This window comes from Pelophylax lessonae, assembly GCF_965119305.1.
Source record: "Pelophylax lessonae genome assembly, chromosome: 5".
In the NCBI taxonomy this organism is placed as follows: Eukaryota; Metazoa; Chordata; class Amphibia; order Anura; family Ranidae; genus Pelophylax; species Pelophylax lessonae.
The window spans coordinates 220640369-220657290 of record NC_138772.1 but is presented as its reverse complement, the minus strand read 5'-3'; the positions used below and the strand labels follow the sequence as shown (position 1 = coordinate 220657290).

Below are 16922 nucleotides of genomic sequence, written 5' to 3'. Positions count from 1 at the left end.
GCACTACTCCAAAGACGCAGAGTACCCTTTTTAAAATCGCATGACATTCGGCCTGCATATATGTGAACAGTCTCTATAGAAAATCGTGTTATTTCACTTGTCTGGAACGCATCAGAAAGCGCATCAGCGTGAACCTGGCCTAAAAAAAAAAAACACAACATTAGCAATATGTAAACACAGAATAACCAATATATATCCTATAAAAAAGATGCAAATCCTATTCCCTATTCAAATCTTTAGGCATTAAAGTGTCAAGGAGCGCAATCCATCTTATTTCAGTTTTTTAAATTAATTTTAACTCTCTAGGGTTATTTTTAAGATCTACTTAATTGTCCTGTTTTTATTTTTAATTAATTTTACTCTACACCATGACAGCAGTGCTGGCTTTGTTATATTAAAAAAAAAAAAAAATAAGCAACCCATGAAATGCAATATTTCTGTTTACCATGTAGAAGGATAGAAAGGTACATTCTAAATTTTATTGGACAGCTGTAATATACAGAATAGGTTAAATACAAGGACAAGGAAAGTCCAAATGGATGACTAGACACGTTTCATGAAAGAATAGAATAGCACAGTTTCTAGGATGTTATTTATATCTCTGAAAAATGTATAATACCATATATATAATTTCCATTTTTTTTTTCTCATAGGGGAGAAGCGATTGACAGATCTCCCATTTGATGGCAGTGCTAATTATGAGAAGGAGAGTGACATGATGCAGACACATGTCATGGATCAGGCAATCAACAATGCTATTACCTATCTGGGAGCAGAATCTTTGCGTACTCTGGTGCAGACCCCACCGGGTGGTCCTGAAGTTGTTCCAGCCATAAACACGATGTATGCCCTACACAAGCCCCACTCTGACATTGCTTCTCATCCCAACCAAGCAGCCCATGAAAGTGCAGTGGAAAATTTACTGCTGCTTTCCCAGGTTAAATCCATCTCTTCTGAAAAGGAGGTATCACCAGGCAATAGTTGCCAAGACTCCACAGACACTGAAAGCAACAATGAGGAAAGGGGAGGCCTTATTTATCTCACAAATCACATGACCCCTCATCCCAGAAATGGGCTGTCTCTAAAAGAAAACAAGCCATTTGATATGTTTAGGGCTGCCAGTGACAATTCACAAGATGCTTTTAAAGTGATCAGTAATAATGGAGAGCCACTAAAAATTCACAAATGTGAGCACTGTCGAGTTCTTTTCCTGGATCATGTGATGTACACTATCCACATGGGTTGTCATGGCTTCCGTGACCCATTTGAATGCAACATGTGTGGTTATCAGAGCCAGGACAGGTATGAATTTTCATCACATATAACCCGAGGAGAACATCGTTTCAACATGGGTTGAGCCGTACCTAGCTCTTTCAGCAGCCAGTAATTGTTATGCGCAGATTTCACCAGAAATATATGGAAGAAAAAATTAAGCACAAAATATAAGAACAACAGAAGGGCAAACAGATGTTATTCTACGCCCATCCACAGGAATAAAAGGGGACATAGCATCTACAAGAGCCAGTAATGTAACTACTTTTGTTCCCACAGAGGATGCATGTTTTTTTTTTATATACAATTTTTACTGTAACACAGTGATGCCACATTTTAGAGCATCTATGTTTTTGGAAATCTTTTAAAGGACATTTGTACTAAACAAACTAGAGAATATTGTCATTGTTTAGGTTTGTTCATGCCAAAGTGAATACATGGAATATGTTACAGGAAGTCTATGGACAATTGGAAACCACATTGAAGTGTTGTTAACCTCTCATTTTTTTTTAGCCATATGACATAGACAGGTATCTTATAAAGTATGGACATAACTATAATAGTATTTCTACTTTTAGAATGCTTTATTGGCTTGTACATTCATTCCTATTGCATTTACCAAATTAATCACCTTAGGCCCCTTTCACACATACGGTCTGATCAGGTCTGCCTGACAGTTTTTCAGACGGACCTGATCGGATACTCCAAGTATCCCTATGGGGCAGCGGATGTCGGCTGACACCTGCTGCCATCCGATCTGATCCTGTTCGTCAAATCCGGGCGGATGGAAACCCTATTTTCTATCCTTCTGGCAGATCGGATCGGATGAGAACGGACTGGCGGTCCGTTCTGATCTGATTCCCCCATAGAGGACAGTGGGGATCTGACAGCTCCGTCTCCCCACACAGAGCGGAGATGGAGCTGTCATCCGCCTGCTCAGCGGGAATCGGCGGATCGATCCCCCGCTGAGCGGAACGGACAGGTGTGAAAGGACCCTAAGTTTGTATTTATTTTAGCAAATAATACATACAGTCTGACGGATTTGTTTAGCTCCATGGTGCCTGTAGACAACTTAACTATGCTGTCTTTGAAGTATTCTTTTGTTTTAAGAGCATAAGGAGGTCTCTAGAGCCAAACAAATATATATTTCTGTTTGAATATATACGGTAAAAAGCACAGGAGGCAAGAAAATAAAGGCAGTAGGCCTTATATTAAAAAAAAGCTGCAAGTTCGATGCCAGCTGTTAAATATTAGGTAGCAAAGCTATCAAATTAGAAGTGTTCGTCTGGTTAAAATAGAGACCATAGTCATTTCCACCTAATTTAAATACATGAAACCCAATGTATTCTTTTATTAAAGCTTGTAAAAGTTAATAGATCATAAGATGGAACAACCTTTAGGCTGGGTTCACGCTTAAATCAGATGCGGCTCACAGCAGGGGTTCGGTGCTTCCCTGTTCTCCGTTTCAAGGACGAATGCGGCCTGAATTTGTGCCTGAATTCAGACCTGAAATGGAGCCAAAGACGCACAGGGCCCCTGTGCAATCTACTCCACAGCCATGGCTGAGATGTGTGAAGGGGCTCCATTGAGAGCCAGGCACACTCTCCTGTCATATGAATTGGATGCAGGGAACCCCGCATCCAATCTGCACTAGTGTGAATGCAGCCTTAAAGTGAAATTTCAACTTTATCAAAGCTAAGCTTCAGCCAAAATAAAGGTCCTGAAATGCATACACATCCTCGGTTTTTGGTTTTCATTCAGACATTGCTGGCAACACCCCACTGCTTACAAAGGTCTTGTTGATAGAAGTGAGGTACAGGATAAATGTGCACCCCCCTTCATGCTCAAGGATGCCCTTTGTAGTCTCACAATTGGGTGTTGCACAGCACATACCTATTAGATAGGGAGTAGATTCATGTAGGAGTAGGGTCTGCTTACTTTATAGCCAACTTGGGTCATGGCTTAGGGGGTTTCACATTGTCACCCACACATCATCTTACTGAATATCAACAATGCATTCTCACATGCAATAAAAGGTTCCAGACTGACATCCTGTATGCCCGTGCTGTTTCAGAAAGTATCACATCTCTGTTGGTAGACTTATGTATTATGCTTTTACAGTTTGACCACTCTGGGTTCATATACCAAGAACCAAATTGCTAGCAGAATAGGTTGACAGTTCGTCCTTCTCTTGTTAAAGGGTCGGTTCGCCTTTAGAAAAAAAAGCTGCCTAGGCAAATAAGGGGTGTTTGTAAAAAAAAAAAACTATTTGTGCAGCGCTGAATAACGTTAAATAACTGCATATGCAGTTTTTTTGTAAAAGTGAACTAACCCTTTAAATATTCTAGGTGTACTGATGCGGAGTAAGAAAACTTTTTCAATGTGCGTGTGACATCTGATCTTGTTAGTTTGAAACTAAGGTTAGTCAGTAGACTGAGTAGGAAGAGGTGGCACAAAACAGTTGGCTTAGGGGGGCAGGGAGTATAATTCTAGGCCTGCTCAGGTGTACTTGTAGGTGTCATGTAGAACCTGGAGGTACCCTAAGTGGTCTTCTTATCTTTAAGCCTCATGCACACTGGATACTTTACTATCTCCCCTAGAAATCTTGCGTCCTGGCAGCAGCGTTTTGGCAGAAAAATCGCTTGGTGCTTGTAAACACGTGTAACATGTTTAGGTGCATTTAGGCATGTCATATGCTTGGGCAATTATTCATTTCATTTTCCATAATAATAATTTATTCTGGCCATTGCAATGAACTAATGCTCAAGCGGTAAACGTGCCTAGCGTTAATATGTATTAGAGCTGCACGATTAATCGTAACAGAATCGAGATCGCGATTCACTCCCCCTGACGATCTTAACATGACACTTGCTCGATTCTTTACATAGCTGTGAGGGAGCAGCTGTCAAAAAAAAAAAAAGCCTCCCGCAAAAGCCTATCAGCATTAGTCTCCCACTGAACTGTAAACACAAATGATTACATTGTATCTTTTCTTTCCCTCTGCCGGAGGAAGGAAGTTTAACCTCTTAAAGACTAAACCTTTTTCCTACACTTGTTGCTTGCAAGTTAAATCAGTTTATTTTTCCTAAAAAAGTAGTTAGAACCCCCAAACATTTATATATTTTTTTTTTTTTTAGCAGAGACCCTGCAGAATAAAATGGTGATTGTTGTAAATTTTTATGTCACACTGTATTTGCGCAGCAGTCTTTCAAACGCAATTAATACACTTTAATGAATAAAAAAAATAAAACAAAACCGTAAAGTTATCCCAATTTTTTTTATAATGTAAAAGATGTTACACAGAGAATCGTGATCTTTATTCCAAGCAAAAAAATCGTGATTCTCATTTTGGCCAGAATCGTGCAGCTCTAATATGTATTTACACACATCAAGTGTTTTTCTGCCAAAACGCTGCTCCTTCTGGACGCGCTGGCTGTGGGTTTTTTTTTCTGCCTCTAAACGCCTTTGTGTGCATGGACACATGGGCTAACATACAGACGCCCATAATAGCCACAACAAAAACATCCAGTGTACATGAGACCTTATTGTAACGACTGAATGATTCCTGGATAGTTTTGGCAGTCTACTTTTTCTAGCAATGTCTGTTGCAGATTCCTATCACTTAATTTCCATGAGCTAAATAATTCCTATTTCTGTGTTAAACTGACAGTATCATAACAAAAATTGTATACTATATACCTATTTATCGCTTCAGCTTTCAAAATTGTCTTAATTTTTGAATTGTTCACTATTGTACATATTTAAAACATATTCTGGCAATGTATAAAACCTAAAATACCACACCTTTTCATGTATATATTGAAAATATAGAATTGTAATAATGTATCCTTGCCCACAGATTGCAATTGCTTACTGTAACTTTTAAGCAAATTTATTGGAAGTATTTATCGGTGATGAAAAATCAGTATCGGGCTCTAAAGTAAAAAGCACAAAAGGGCCATTAATGTCATTAGACTGAAAGCTAAAGAGATACTAAATTCATTAGATGTACCTGCTGTAGGAGTTGTGCTGTTTTAGGAGTCAGTGAGTTACAAATTCTGTTGGCAGGCTACTGTCTTACAAATAATATCAACCAAATATGCTTGAATAAAATATTTTCTGACCATAATTATGTTTTCTTAAAACCTTTAGCTCAATTCACAAAGTTTAAAAGCAGGACTAAAGTTGGGAATACTTACCTCTGCTCCAAAGGTCCAATGCATGCGTCGTCTCCCCAGTTTCTTCAGAGTGCCAATCTTCAGCCGTCCTGATTGGCTGGTACAGGATGATGTAATTCCCGTGCATGTTCGGGAATTATTCATCCCGACTCACTGGCACCGTGCAGGAAATGATACTGAGCTGCATATACATGCTTGTGTACATTATGAAGAAGACTGTGAACAGGCAGGTAAGTTATTTTATTACAGAGGAGACAATGTGTGTCTGCCTGTTTGTATTTACCATTAGTTTTGCTTTAACTCCAAACTAAGGCACAGCTATCAACTGGAATTTTCACATTTTATTGGATTCAACTGGAAATAATTCACTTTTTTTTTTTTTATTAAATAAGGATATCTATTCTGGTGCTTTAGCTTTGTGAATTGAGCCTATTGCATTTTAACTTGAGGGTTTGTTTATAAAAAATTGCAGAGCTAGTCATCCTATGAAACTGCAAGTAGATTTTTTCTGTGGGTCAAAAATGGATGTTATTAGGCTATTTTCTCTCCAGGTCTAATGTTATTATTCATACAAAATAGAGTGAATAAGGAAAATACTACATTATGGCCACTAGATAGAGCCAATGGTCGTAGCAAATAAGTATTTATGTAGAATAGTTAAGCACTGTACAAATGTATGGATCATCAGCTCTCTCAAGTACCCATAATGCAGTATTTCTAGCTCAGTCTATTCTGTATAAATAAAACTATTTTAGCTGTTGAAAAAATAGTTTAACAACATTTGGTTTCCCCTATTTGTACATGCAGTTTTACAGGGTGAATAGCTGAATTTTTATAAATACACCCCCACTTGGCCCACTGATAGAAACGGCTTTATTCAAAAAGAAGATTGCATTTCATGACTTTTATCCAAATTAAGGGGGTTCATTGTTATTCTGCTATCAATCCTACATGCTGTGTCCACTTCCCAGCCACCAGATATTGCCTTGAGCAGCTGTCTTTTGGCGCTATGAAGGTTAACAGTAGCAGTTCCTAATCAGAAGCAAAGTGAATGCCCCTAATGATATTCATATTTACAAAGTTTAACGCTGGCAATTGTGTAGCAATTCCACCCATTTTCAGTTTTAAAAAACAATCAAAAAGATTGTGGAATTGAGAGCTGAGTGTATATGGCCAGTATTACTATTATTAGGGTAATTGTTGGGAAGTTTTGCTTGGAACGTATGTTTTTCTAGATGCCTACACTAAATCATGCTTAAAAGACCACTATATTTAAAAATAAAAATGTAAATCTCAACAACGCCTAATCACCCTCCCTATTCTAACAATGCCACTTTTTACATACCACAAAGGAGCTGGAGCATCGGTTCAGGAACAGAACTCTTGCACATGCAATATTCTCAATAGGCCATCTACTTGCCACCCTGCGTGGGACATTACTTTTTTTAATAAGGAAAAGAATAGACTATGCAGCACTGTACAGTGCAGCCCCTATGCAGAGAACTGGAACTCCTCTACTTAAAGTGTTACTAAACCCACAACAGTAAAATCAGTCTGTACATGCAGTAAAGCAAGTTTGTTATACTCACTGTGGAACCAAAGGGGCTAATCCTCTGCATTGCGTAAAACGTCTTTTTGATCCTGTCTTATCTGATCTTCCTCTGTCCCCAACCCATCTCCTGATAGCACTTAGCCTTGGGGGGGGGTACAGTTTGGTGTGTATTGCTAGAGAGTTTTTTTTTTTTTTTTTTTTGGGAGGGTGCATGTGATCAGCACAGGGCCAATCAGCACTGTCCAGACAGAGGGTCAGGGGTTCTGCAGCCTCATAGGACAGTCAGAGGAGAATAAAAAAAAAACACATCCTACAAGCTTTAAGCAGACACAGATAGAAGTCACAAGACTTCTATATACTGCTGATGAGTAAAGGTATTTAGCAGTTCATATTTACTAAAATAATTGCATTTCCATGTTCTGTGGGAGACCAGATATAGCGAATGCAGGGTCCTGGGTTTAGTAACACTTTAAGCCCGACATACATGGATCAAATTTGTATGGTTAAGAAGGGACTGGCCGAATTTAGATTTATATATTGGCAACCTGGTTGTAAACTAATCATTGTGTTCTACCCACAGGGAACGCTCCCCACCGGCAGAACACAATAGCACTGCTGGAGGGACTCCCCCATCAACACTCGCTGTGTTGATGGGGAAATCAAGCAATTTTCTTTCCTTCCACCCATAGAGGAAGGAAAGAAAATGGATAATCTAGGGCTTGCCTTACTGACCAGGTTAGCAGAGGATCTAAGCTATTTAGAAATGATTATAAGTAGAATGGGGAGGGTGCTAGGATTACATTTGTTAAAAGTATAGTTGTCCAACAATTAATATGAAAAATGTCTCAGATATTTTGAGACCAAGTTTAAACTATCCACTCCAAAGTATTAGACAGAGTGATTTATTCAGATGCTCACAGGATATATAACACACAGTAACTAACCCAGTATATTTATTGTTAACAATACCCCACTGGCTTTTACAATGTACTCTGCCAACTGCAGTATTGCAACAGGCAACATTTTGGTCACAAACAAGCACACGGCCAAAGGTATGCAAGCACTGTACCTTGGCCAATTGTTGAATTTGTTCACATGTGTATTATTGCTTACATTTTATATCATTCAACATTAAAACATAATCTGTAGTATATCTTAAAATTTGTCATATAAAATATTGTTAAAACACAAAATAAAGAAAAGCATGTTTGTAAAAATGTTATTTATTAGTTCTCTTTAAAATTGTTTGTACCACCTTTTTATATTTTTTGTTTATATATTGCAATAAGAGGTATAAAAGATATAAAACAGGATTTGAAACTGATTACCACTTTCACTGCTGGGTAACATTTCCAACTTGCATAATTGTGAATGAAAAGTTGAAGTCTTTTTACACAGAGTATTCAGCCTATTTCTATCTATTAAGTTGCTCAATAAATGGATAGATGGATAAAGAATATGCAATTGTCTTGTTTTCTTTTTACTTGCAGCATTTTCATTCATAGTGCATCTTATGTGTTTTTTTATTGTACAGTTAAAGTGACACTAAACTCTGGTTTCAAGAAAAAAAAAAAAATGATATTCAAGTATGTATTATTACTTTAGAAACACCTTCTATTGCTCTCGACCTCCTCCAACTCTCCAAATTCCTTTTTCTTTTTTTTGCTGCTGTGATCTGACTAGATCTTTTAGAGGGTGGCTAAGTTTATTCTCCATGGCCCTACTGTATGTAGGAACATGGCTACCCCCTCTTTCCCACATCCTAGATGGAATAGGGACTATAGAATTCGTAGTGTACATAGTGCAGTGTAAACTACTACAACTAACGTGCATTGCTTATTCCAAACAAATAAAATTCGGGGAAAGGGAGGCATTCACAAGCTCATGGAGGACATTACATGTAGGCAGAAAAACAAAGCAAAAGATAATTTTCTGAAAAATAGATTACAGGCCCCATTAGTTAGTGGATGTATATGGATTATTTTTGGAGATTAAGGCTATAGTAAAGTGTAACTTTACCTACTTGCATACCTCCCAACACACAAATGCTGCAGGGGAGCCAGTCTGGGCCAGATAACTTACCTAGCACATGATCTGAAACTTCCAGGTCTGGGGCACACGCCATCGGCTACCCCCTCCTGCTGTGATTGGACACAGTGGGAGCCAATCAGCGGGTCAAACAGACACGATGTCCACCAGGACCTGCTGACCGTTGGGGGGGACAGGCAGAATGGCAGTCTGCCCATGTAAACAAGACAGACCGCCTTTTTGTTAGAAGAGAATGTACTGATCCTGTGTTTCTGCTAAGCAGGAACATGAATCTTTACCTTCCCCCATTCAAAGCACCTCCCCCACAGTTAGCACTCCCTAGATACATTTTAAATCCTTTGATGTTAACCCTTTCCCTGCCAATGTCATTAGTATAGTGACAGTGCATATTTTTTAGCACTGATCACTGTATTAGTGTCACTGGTCTCCAAAAAGTGTCAGGTGTCCGATTTGTCCGCCACAATATCGCAGCTCCGCTATAAGTCACTGATCGCTGCCTACTAGTAAAAAAAAAAAAATATCCCATAGTTTGTAGACTCTACAACTTTTGCGCAAACCTATATATCTATAAACCCTTATAGAGATTTTTCTTTACCAAAAATATGTAGCAGGATACATATTGGCCTAAATTGATGAAGAAATTTGATTTTTTACATTTGTTTTATTGGATGTGTTTTATAGCAGAAAGCCTACAACACTGTGAACACAAGGAAAGAATTATTAACCTCAGAAACCAAAAACAGATAATGATAGGCATTTTTACTTCACTTGATACACCACAATAGTGTCACATGGGTCCCAGAGTCCTTGTTAATGTACCCACAGGTTACTGCACCATAAGCAGAAACTGTAAAGGCTTATCAATATCTATCAACGTTGGACATGTGTTTGAAAGATCTCCAATGATGCACTTGTAACCACAGTTACTTAAATAAATATATGTGGGTATAATGGACAATGTCAATGTAATCCAAAATATAGTAGGTCATTTTAAATTAGAAAAACGATATGGTAGGTGCCATTCAATAAAGCTAGTTCACAGCAATCAACTCCTTTTTGTCCTCGGGAGTAAAACAGTCATGCACACTTTAGTTCTGAGGTGGCCTCCAGTCAGCCATACAACAGAGTGGGTGTACGTCTCAGCGGTTGAGTTAGACAACTTAATCAGTAGAAAGCAAGCTGCTTTGGATGAGACCAAACAGATGGCAAAACGGGAAGCAGATGTGGCTGCAGCTTCTCCCCATGCATAACAGGGAACCAGCCAGTTGGTCAGGAAATTTGCATAGCAAGGGATAATTTTAAACTCTGTGAGTTCTTAATGGATCACTGGCAGCTCTGATAAATTTCACTTCTTCTTTCCTTTTATTTAAACCTTAAAGCCAAATACTTTTTCAGGCAAGCAGTTTATGTTCACATCAGTCCAGTCGAAAACACAGTGGAAATAATTTTGGCAGACTATACATACTAAAAAAAAAAAATGTCATTTAAAATACACTGTATACATAATGAACCCCTGCATTAGCATAAAAAAATATTGATAAGGATTTTGTATTGGGGCATTTGACCCTAATTACAGGTAACTGCTGGATGTGTGGCTACATGCAAACAGTCATGTCTCCTTTCAGCCTTGTACAGGCTTTGCGGCCACAGCTGTTCACTTAAACTTGAGATGCCAAAATCAAGAATTCTCTAATGATCCTTGTCAAGGTAGTCTAGGTGCAATTGAAAGTTTATATATAACATACACTATTTCTCTATCGTCCATCGACAGACGCATCTCCATGAGCTGAGTGGGTTTATGCTTCCTCCTACCAGGAGTAGTCTAGGCAAGAAATTCACATGTACACGCCCAAGGGGCTGTCGCTCCAGGCATAACCACCACTGCCAGAGCCCAGTACATCATTTTGTTTCTGCCTAGAGAAGGAGTAGGACCTAGGTTTCCTGCTGGGACTCCGGTCTCATTTTGTTTTATTCTTTTCCGAATTTTGGTTATATTTTTCTATTTACGCACTTGCTAGCTAGTGTTTTGGGAAGAATTTTCCTGGTGATCTACAAGCAACGATGCCGGCTGGGGCTTTGTACTGGATATTCTAGATCCTTATGGTCCCCCCAGTCTGGCCTACGAGCATGAGCAGGTTATAGTTCCAACCTAGGCCTAGCCACGATAGTGCACCCTTGTCCAGAGGGGGGCGAGCCGATACGCGACGACCTGGAACACCCTGAGTCGCAGCGTGCCCCTTGGCTGGCAGCACCCCCACTTTGGGTGGTAGGCAGTCTGCCCGGAGCGGAGCCCACCCAGTCCATGGTATGGTGAGTAAATGTACCCCCCCCCCTTGCCCCTGCTGGCCTTGGGGGGCTGTGGGCCCTCTCCTGGGGATAATGGGATTTGTGCCTCCCAAAAGATCCCCCGTGTCCGTCTGTGTATCCTACCCTCTCCCCTCTCTGCCCGCTGTAGTGAGCTGTGTGTCTGGTGCGCCTGGCGCCCTGGGGGGTGACATGGTACCTTGGGCTTGCTGGTCCCTGTTGTGGTTCCTGAGGCCTCCATGTGTCGGTCCCTCCCCACATGGCTCGCCGTGGGTGCAGCCATCTTGAGTGTGGGCAATGGGATTTTTTTCCCATAGACTTCTATGGGGCAGCCATTTTCCCTGAGCTTCCTGATTGCTCTGTATGGGCATCCATGTTTGTGTAGCCCTTGTGCTATGCTGGTAGCGTGATCTTTCTCAGACGACATCACTTCCTGTGCATGTATTTCCGGCTGCTGACAGGAGTGACTTCCTGTCTTCTTTCCATGCTGCTGGAAGAGGAAGGTGGACGGTTTCTCTGAGGTGGTACAGCACTTGGGGGTCACTGTGGGCATATCCTGGCACATTCTGCTATCAGTTTAGTTTAAAGGGGTTCCCTGCAGTACGTTGCGATTTGTGGTGAGTACCGCGATCGGCACTCTTAAAGCGACAGTACTCAATTTTTTGTAATTTGCACTATAGAGTCCCTCACTGGAAATTCACCCTCAGACCCACTCTGTGTGACTCCTGGACAGTTGGAATCACAGTCGCTTTCAGCAGCTCTGGAAAGCCTGGCGACTTAAATTGATTTATTCATGAAAAAGGTTGATAACCGAAAACGGCCGCTGACTTCTCCATCTATGGAGGTGTCCTCTGATTCAGAGGCTGATGGGGTCGCTGTCCTCGCAATCAGATGGTGATGAGGACCTGCATTTTTTTCAGTACACTTTAACTACTTGCCTACTGTGCACTTAAACCCCCTTCCCATCCAGACCAATTTTTAGCTTTCAGCGCTCTCACACTTTGACTGACAATTGCGCGGTCATGCTACACTGTACCCATATGAAATTTTTATCATTTTTTTCACACAAATTTATTTTTATTTTATTTATTTATTTCAGGTACTTATATAGCGCTGTCAATTTACGCAGCGCTTTACATATACATTGCACATTCACATCAGTCCCTACCCTCAAGGAGTGTACAATCTAAGGTCCCTAACTCACATTCATACATACATAGTAGGGCCAATTTTTTACAGGATCCAATTAACCTACCAGCATGTCTTGGAGTGTGGGAGGAAACCAGAGTACCTGGAGGAAACCCACGCAAGCACAGGGAGAACATGCAAACTCCAGGCAGGTACTGTCTTATTTTGGTGGTATGTAATCACCTCTGGGTTTTTTATTTTTTACAAAAAAAAAGAAAAAAGACAGAAAATTTTGAAAAAAAAAAGTTTTTCTTATTTTCTGCGAGTAAATTTTGAAAATAAAATTTTCTCCTTCACTGATGTGCGCTGATGAGGCGGCACTGATAGGCTGCACTGATGGGCACTGATGAGGTGGCACTTATGGGCACTGATGAGGTGGCACTTATGGGCACTGATGAGGAGGTACTAATATGCCGCACTGATGAGCACTGATAGGCGGCACTGATAGGCGGCACTGATGAGCACTGATAGGCGGCACTGCTGGGTACTGATAGGTGGCACTGCTGGGCACTGAGAGGTGGCACTGCTGGGCACTGAGAGGCGGCACTGATGGGCACTGGCGGATGGCACTGATGGACACTGACGGGTGGCACTGATGGGCGGCACTGATGGGCAGCACCATCAGTGCCCACACTCAGTGCCCATAGTGCTGCCAGTCAGTGCTCATCAGTGCCTAGATGAGCAGGCACTGATGGGCACTGACTGGCAGCACTATGGGCACTGATTGTGGGCATTGATGGGGGGCACTGATGGCGGGCAACTTGTGTATGTTTTTTTACCTTTAGTAATCAGGGCACTGGTGATCAGTGCCCTGATTACATTCCTGTGTGTCCCCGGCGCTGTGAGGCTCCCCCTCCTTCCTCACACTGCAGGCTCCGTGTGAGGAAGGCACGCTGGCGATGAGAGATGATCTCATATGTTTACATATGAGATCATCTCCCATTGGACGGTCCGATCACGTGGTGAATGGCCGCTGTGATTGGCCATTCACCACGATCTGTGATCGGCTGTGTCCAAGGGACACGGCCGACACAGATTTTTCCCGATGCGCGCTCGCGGGAGCGCGCGGGGAGACTCTTTCTGGGAGGCCGTTTAAAAACGGCCTCCCAAAAATTCAAGTCCGCACTGCAGCCGTATATAGGCTGTAGCACGTATGGGAAACGGTTAAAATTGACTGATGAGCCCGCGCTGACAGGGACGCGGGTGGCTTTTGGTTCTCAGAAGTCTCCAAGAGCTGACAGGGTTTTCTCTTGTCCTGTCACTTTTCACAACATTGTGAATGACCAATGATGGCGCGTTAAGCACATGTTAGTGGTGCCCAAACGCTTTAAATGCCGGTACCCTTTTGCTGAAAAGGTTTCCAACCGTTGGACGGTACCACCTAAAGTGCACCATCCTGTCTCCAGATTAAACAAATCTACCCTTGTGCCTGTGGAGGATTCCTCAGTTTTTATTGATCCGGTGGACAGGCGGGTGGAATCCTTTTCCCGCCATCTTCATGTGCTGGCAGGTTCCATTTTGAAACCGGTTTTTGTTTCTGTACTAGTTTTACAGACGGTGGTGGAATGGATTAGGGGTTTGCGGAAGTCTTTAGACCCCGAGACTGTTCCTCCGGAATAGCTGGAACTGTTGGACCAGGTGATCCAGGCTCTGGTGTTCCTGTGTGATGCATCTTTGGATGCAGCTACCATGGTGGCCAGGGTTTCAGCCGTGGGCATTGTTTTAAGGTGTATGGTTTGGCTGAAGAGCTGGTCGGCTGACCAAGCCTCTAAAAAAGTCCTAGCTGATCTCCCCTTTCTGGGAGAACTGTTTGGCGACTCATTGGATGAGTTGATCAAGGGCCTGAATGGCGGGAAGAGTACTCTTCTTCCTCAATCCTCCAAGGGTAAAACACTCCGTACTAAGCGAGGTCCCTTCTTTTCAGCTCATAAACGTTTTTTTCATGCCTCCGGGGAGCAAGAAAAAGGTAAACCGTTCAGAACTTCTGGAGGAGCTAAGAAGCCTTGGGGCAAGCCTAAGGCCGGTCAGTCCGGTGCTGCTGACAATTCCTCTTCAGCATGAAGGGGCGCCCTCAACCGTCTCAGGGGTGGGGGGTCGTCTGCGCTTACTTCAGGAACCCTGGACTTCCTTCATTCAGGACGATTGGGTTCGCAAACAGATTTGTTCCAGGTACAAGATCGAATTCTGGTCCCGGCCAGGGGACAGGTTCTTTCAGTCAAATCTTCACCTGTCTCTGGAGCATTTAAAGGATCTGCGGGAGGCTGTGCGAGATCTCCTGGCTCAAGGGGTTATTGTGCCGATTCCTCCACAGGAACGCTCTCAAGGTTTCTATTCAAACCTGTTCACGGTGCCCAGGGAGGAGGGAAAAGTGCATCCAATCCTGGACCTCAAGGCTCTGAAACCGCTTTGTGCAGGTGCAGAAGTTTTGGTGGTGGCATCATTGAATCAGGGGGATTTTCTGGCCTCCATCGATATCAAGGATGCGTATCTCCACGTCCCCATATTCGAGGGACATCAACAATTCCTCCGTTGTGCGGTGGCAGAGGAGCACTTTCAATTTGTGGCGTTACCCTTTGGTCTCGCCTCAGCTCCCAGAGTGTTTACCAAGGTCCTAGCCCCTGTGCTGGCCTTGTTGCATCGATGAGGTATCTACATTGTGGGGTTCTCTGGACAATCTCCTGTTGCGAGTAGTCTCCCATTCAGATCTGCTGGATCAAGAATTTGGGTGGGTAATCAACTTTGACAAATCGTACATTTCATGGTGTGAATCGCTGCAGCTGCACCCTCGCTTGTTCTCTATAGCTAGGGTTTTGGACTTTTTAAAAAAAGGGGTTGAGCAGCGCTTGGCATTGGGCACTATCAAGGGCCAGGTGTTGGCCTTGGCCGTTTACTTCCAACGTCCGCTGGCTACTCATGGTTTGGATCGCACTGTCATTCAGGGGGTGCGTCATTTGGCGCCTCCGCGGAGATCCCCATTACTGCCGTGGGACCTTCATCTGGTTTTATCTGTTCTTCATAAGCCTACTTTTGAGAATATTAGGGAGCTTTCTCTGCTTTCTTTGTCACAGAAGGTTGCCTTCCTAGTAGCTATCACTTCTCCTCGCAGAATCTCTGAGTTGGCGGCGCTGTTCTGTCGTTCGCCTTATTTGGTGGTCCAAAGGGATAAAGTGGTCCTCCACCCTAATCCGTCTTTTCTTCCAAAGGTGGTGTCAGATTTTCACCTGAATGAGGACATTGTGTTTCCTTCCTTATGTCCCAAGCCTAAACATCCAAAGAAGTTGCCTTGCACTCTCTGGATGTGGTTCGGGTGATAAGGGTTTATCTGTCGGTTACTGAGTTCTTCCTGGAAGTCGGAATCTCTTTGTCCTTCCGGACGGTCCTTGCAAAGGTTTGGCTGCATCCGCTGCGACCATTTCGAGATGGATCAGGCAGACGGTTGTTCGGGCTAATTCACTCAAGGGTCAAGTTCCTCCTTTCCCTATGAAGGCACATTCTTCAAGAGCACTGAGTGCCTCTTGGGCCTTTTGCCATCTGTTGTACAGGTTTGTAAGGCAGCGACTTGGTCGTCTGTGCACACCTTTACAAGGTGGATTTGTTGGCGTCTTCGGATGCCTCTTTTGGCCACAAGGTTTTGCAGGCTGCTGTTTTATTTGTAATTCTCTTAGGGGTCTTTTACCTGGGTGAGGTTCTGTTTGGTTGAGCTCCTTGTTGCCTGGTTGGCTAGGTTTAGCCTCTTGGAGTTGACGTTACTGTCTGGTTGCGTTTTTTCCCACCCCTCATGCCTTTACTGCTTTGGGACGTCCCACTCAGCTCATGGAGATGAGGCTGCATCTGTCAATGGACGATAGAGAAAATAAGATTTTTGTAAGATCTTACCATAAAATCTTTTTATCTGATGTCCATCGACAGACGCAGCCATCAGCCCCTCTGTTTGGGGTTTGGTTCTTAGTCTTCACTGCTTAAAACTATCTGATGTGCTGGGCTCTGGCAGTGGGGGTTATGCCTGGAGGGACAGGCCCGTGGGCGTGTACATGTGAATTTTTTCCATGCCTAGACTACTCCTGGTAGGAGGAAGCATAAACCCACTTAGCTCATGGAGATGAGGCTGCGTCTGACGATGGACATCAGAGAAAAAGATTTTAGGTAGGATCTTACAAAAATCTTATTTTTTTACTAAATATTGCTGTCAATCATATGAGAAAGCAAAACTGTTGGTCTCTGCAGTGGTGTGCTCTGCCCCTTATTCAAATATAGTGCAGATGAAGAAAGTATAGGAGGACTTAACTATGCAGCCAGAAAGAATCAGGCCATAGGTTATAGTGAATCCCAGGTCCTTCTAATATATCTGCACAGCTTGAAAACCTGTAGAGAAAGCCACA

At 42.5% G+C, this 16922-nt stretch overlaps 1 protein-coding gene across 5 annotated transcripts in view; it reads left to right on the top strand.

Moving 5' to 3' along the window:
• IKZF1 (IKAROS family zinc finger 1) overlaps positions 1–1899 on the top strand; it is a 184043-nt gene extending 182144 nt beyond the window's left edge. For all 5 annotated transcript variants that reach the window (XM_082259859.1, XM_082259857.1, XM_082259860.1 and 2 more), the window contains one exon: positions 654–1899. In XM_082259859.1, coding sequence (XP_082115985.1) covers positions 654–1357 — 704 coding nt within the window. In that variant the 3' untranslated portion in view covers positions 1358–1899. The remainder of the gene's footprint in view (positions 1–653) is intronic.
• Positions 1900–16922: the final 15023 nt, after the last annotated feature.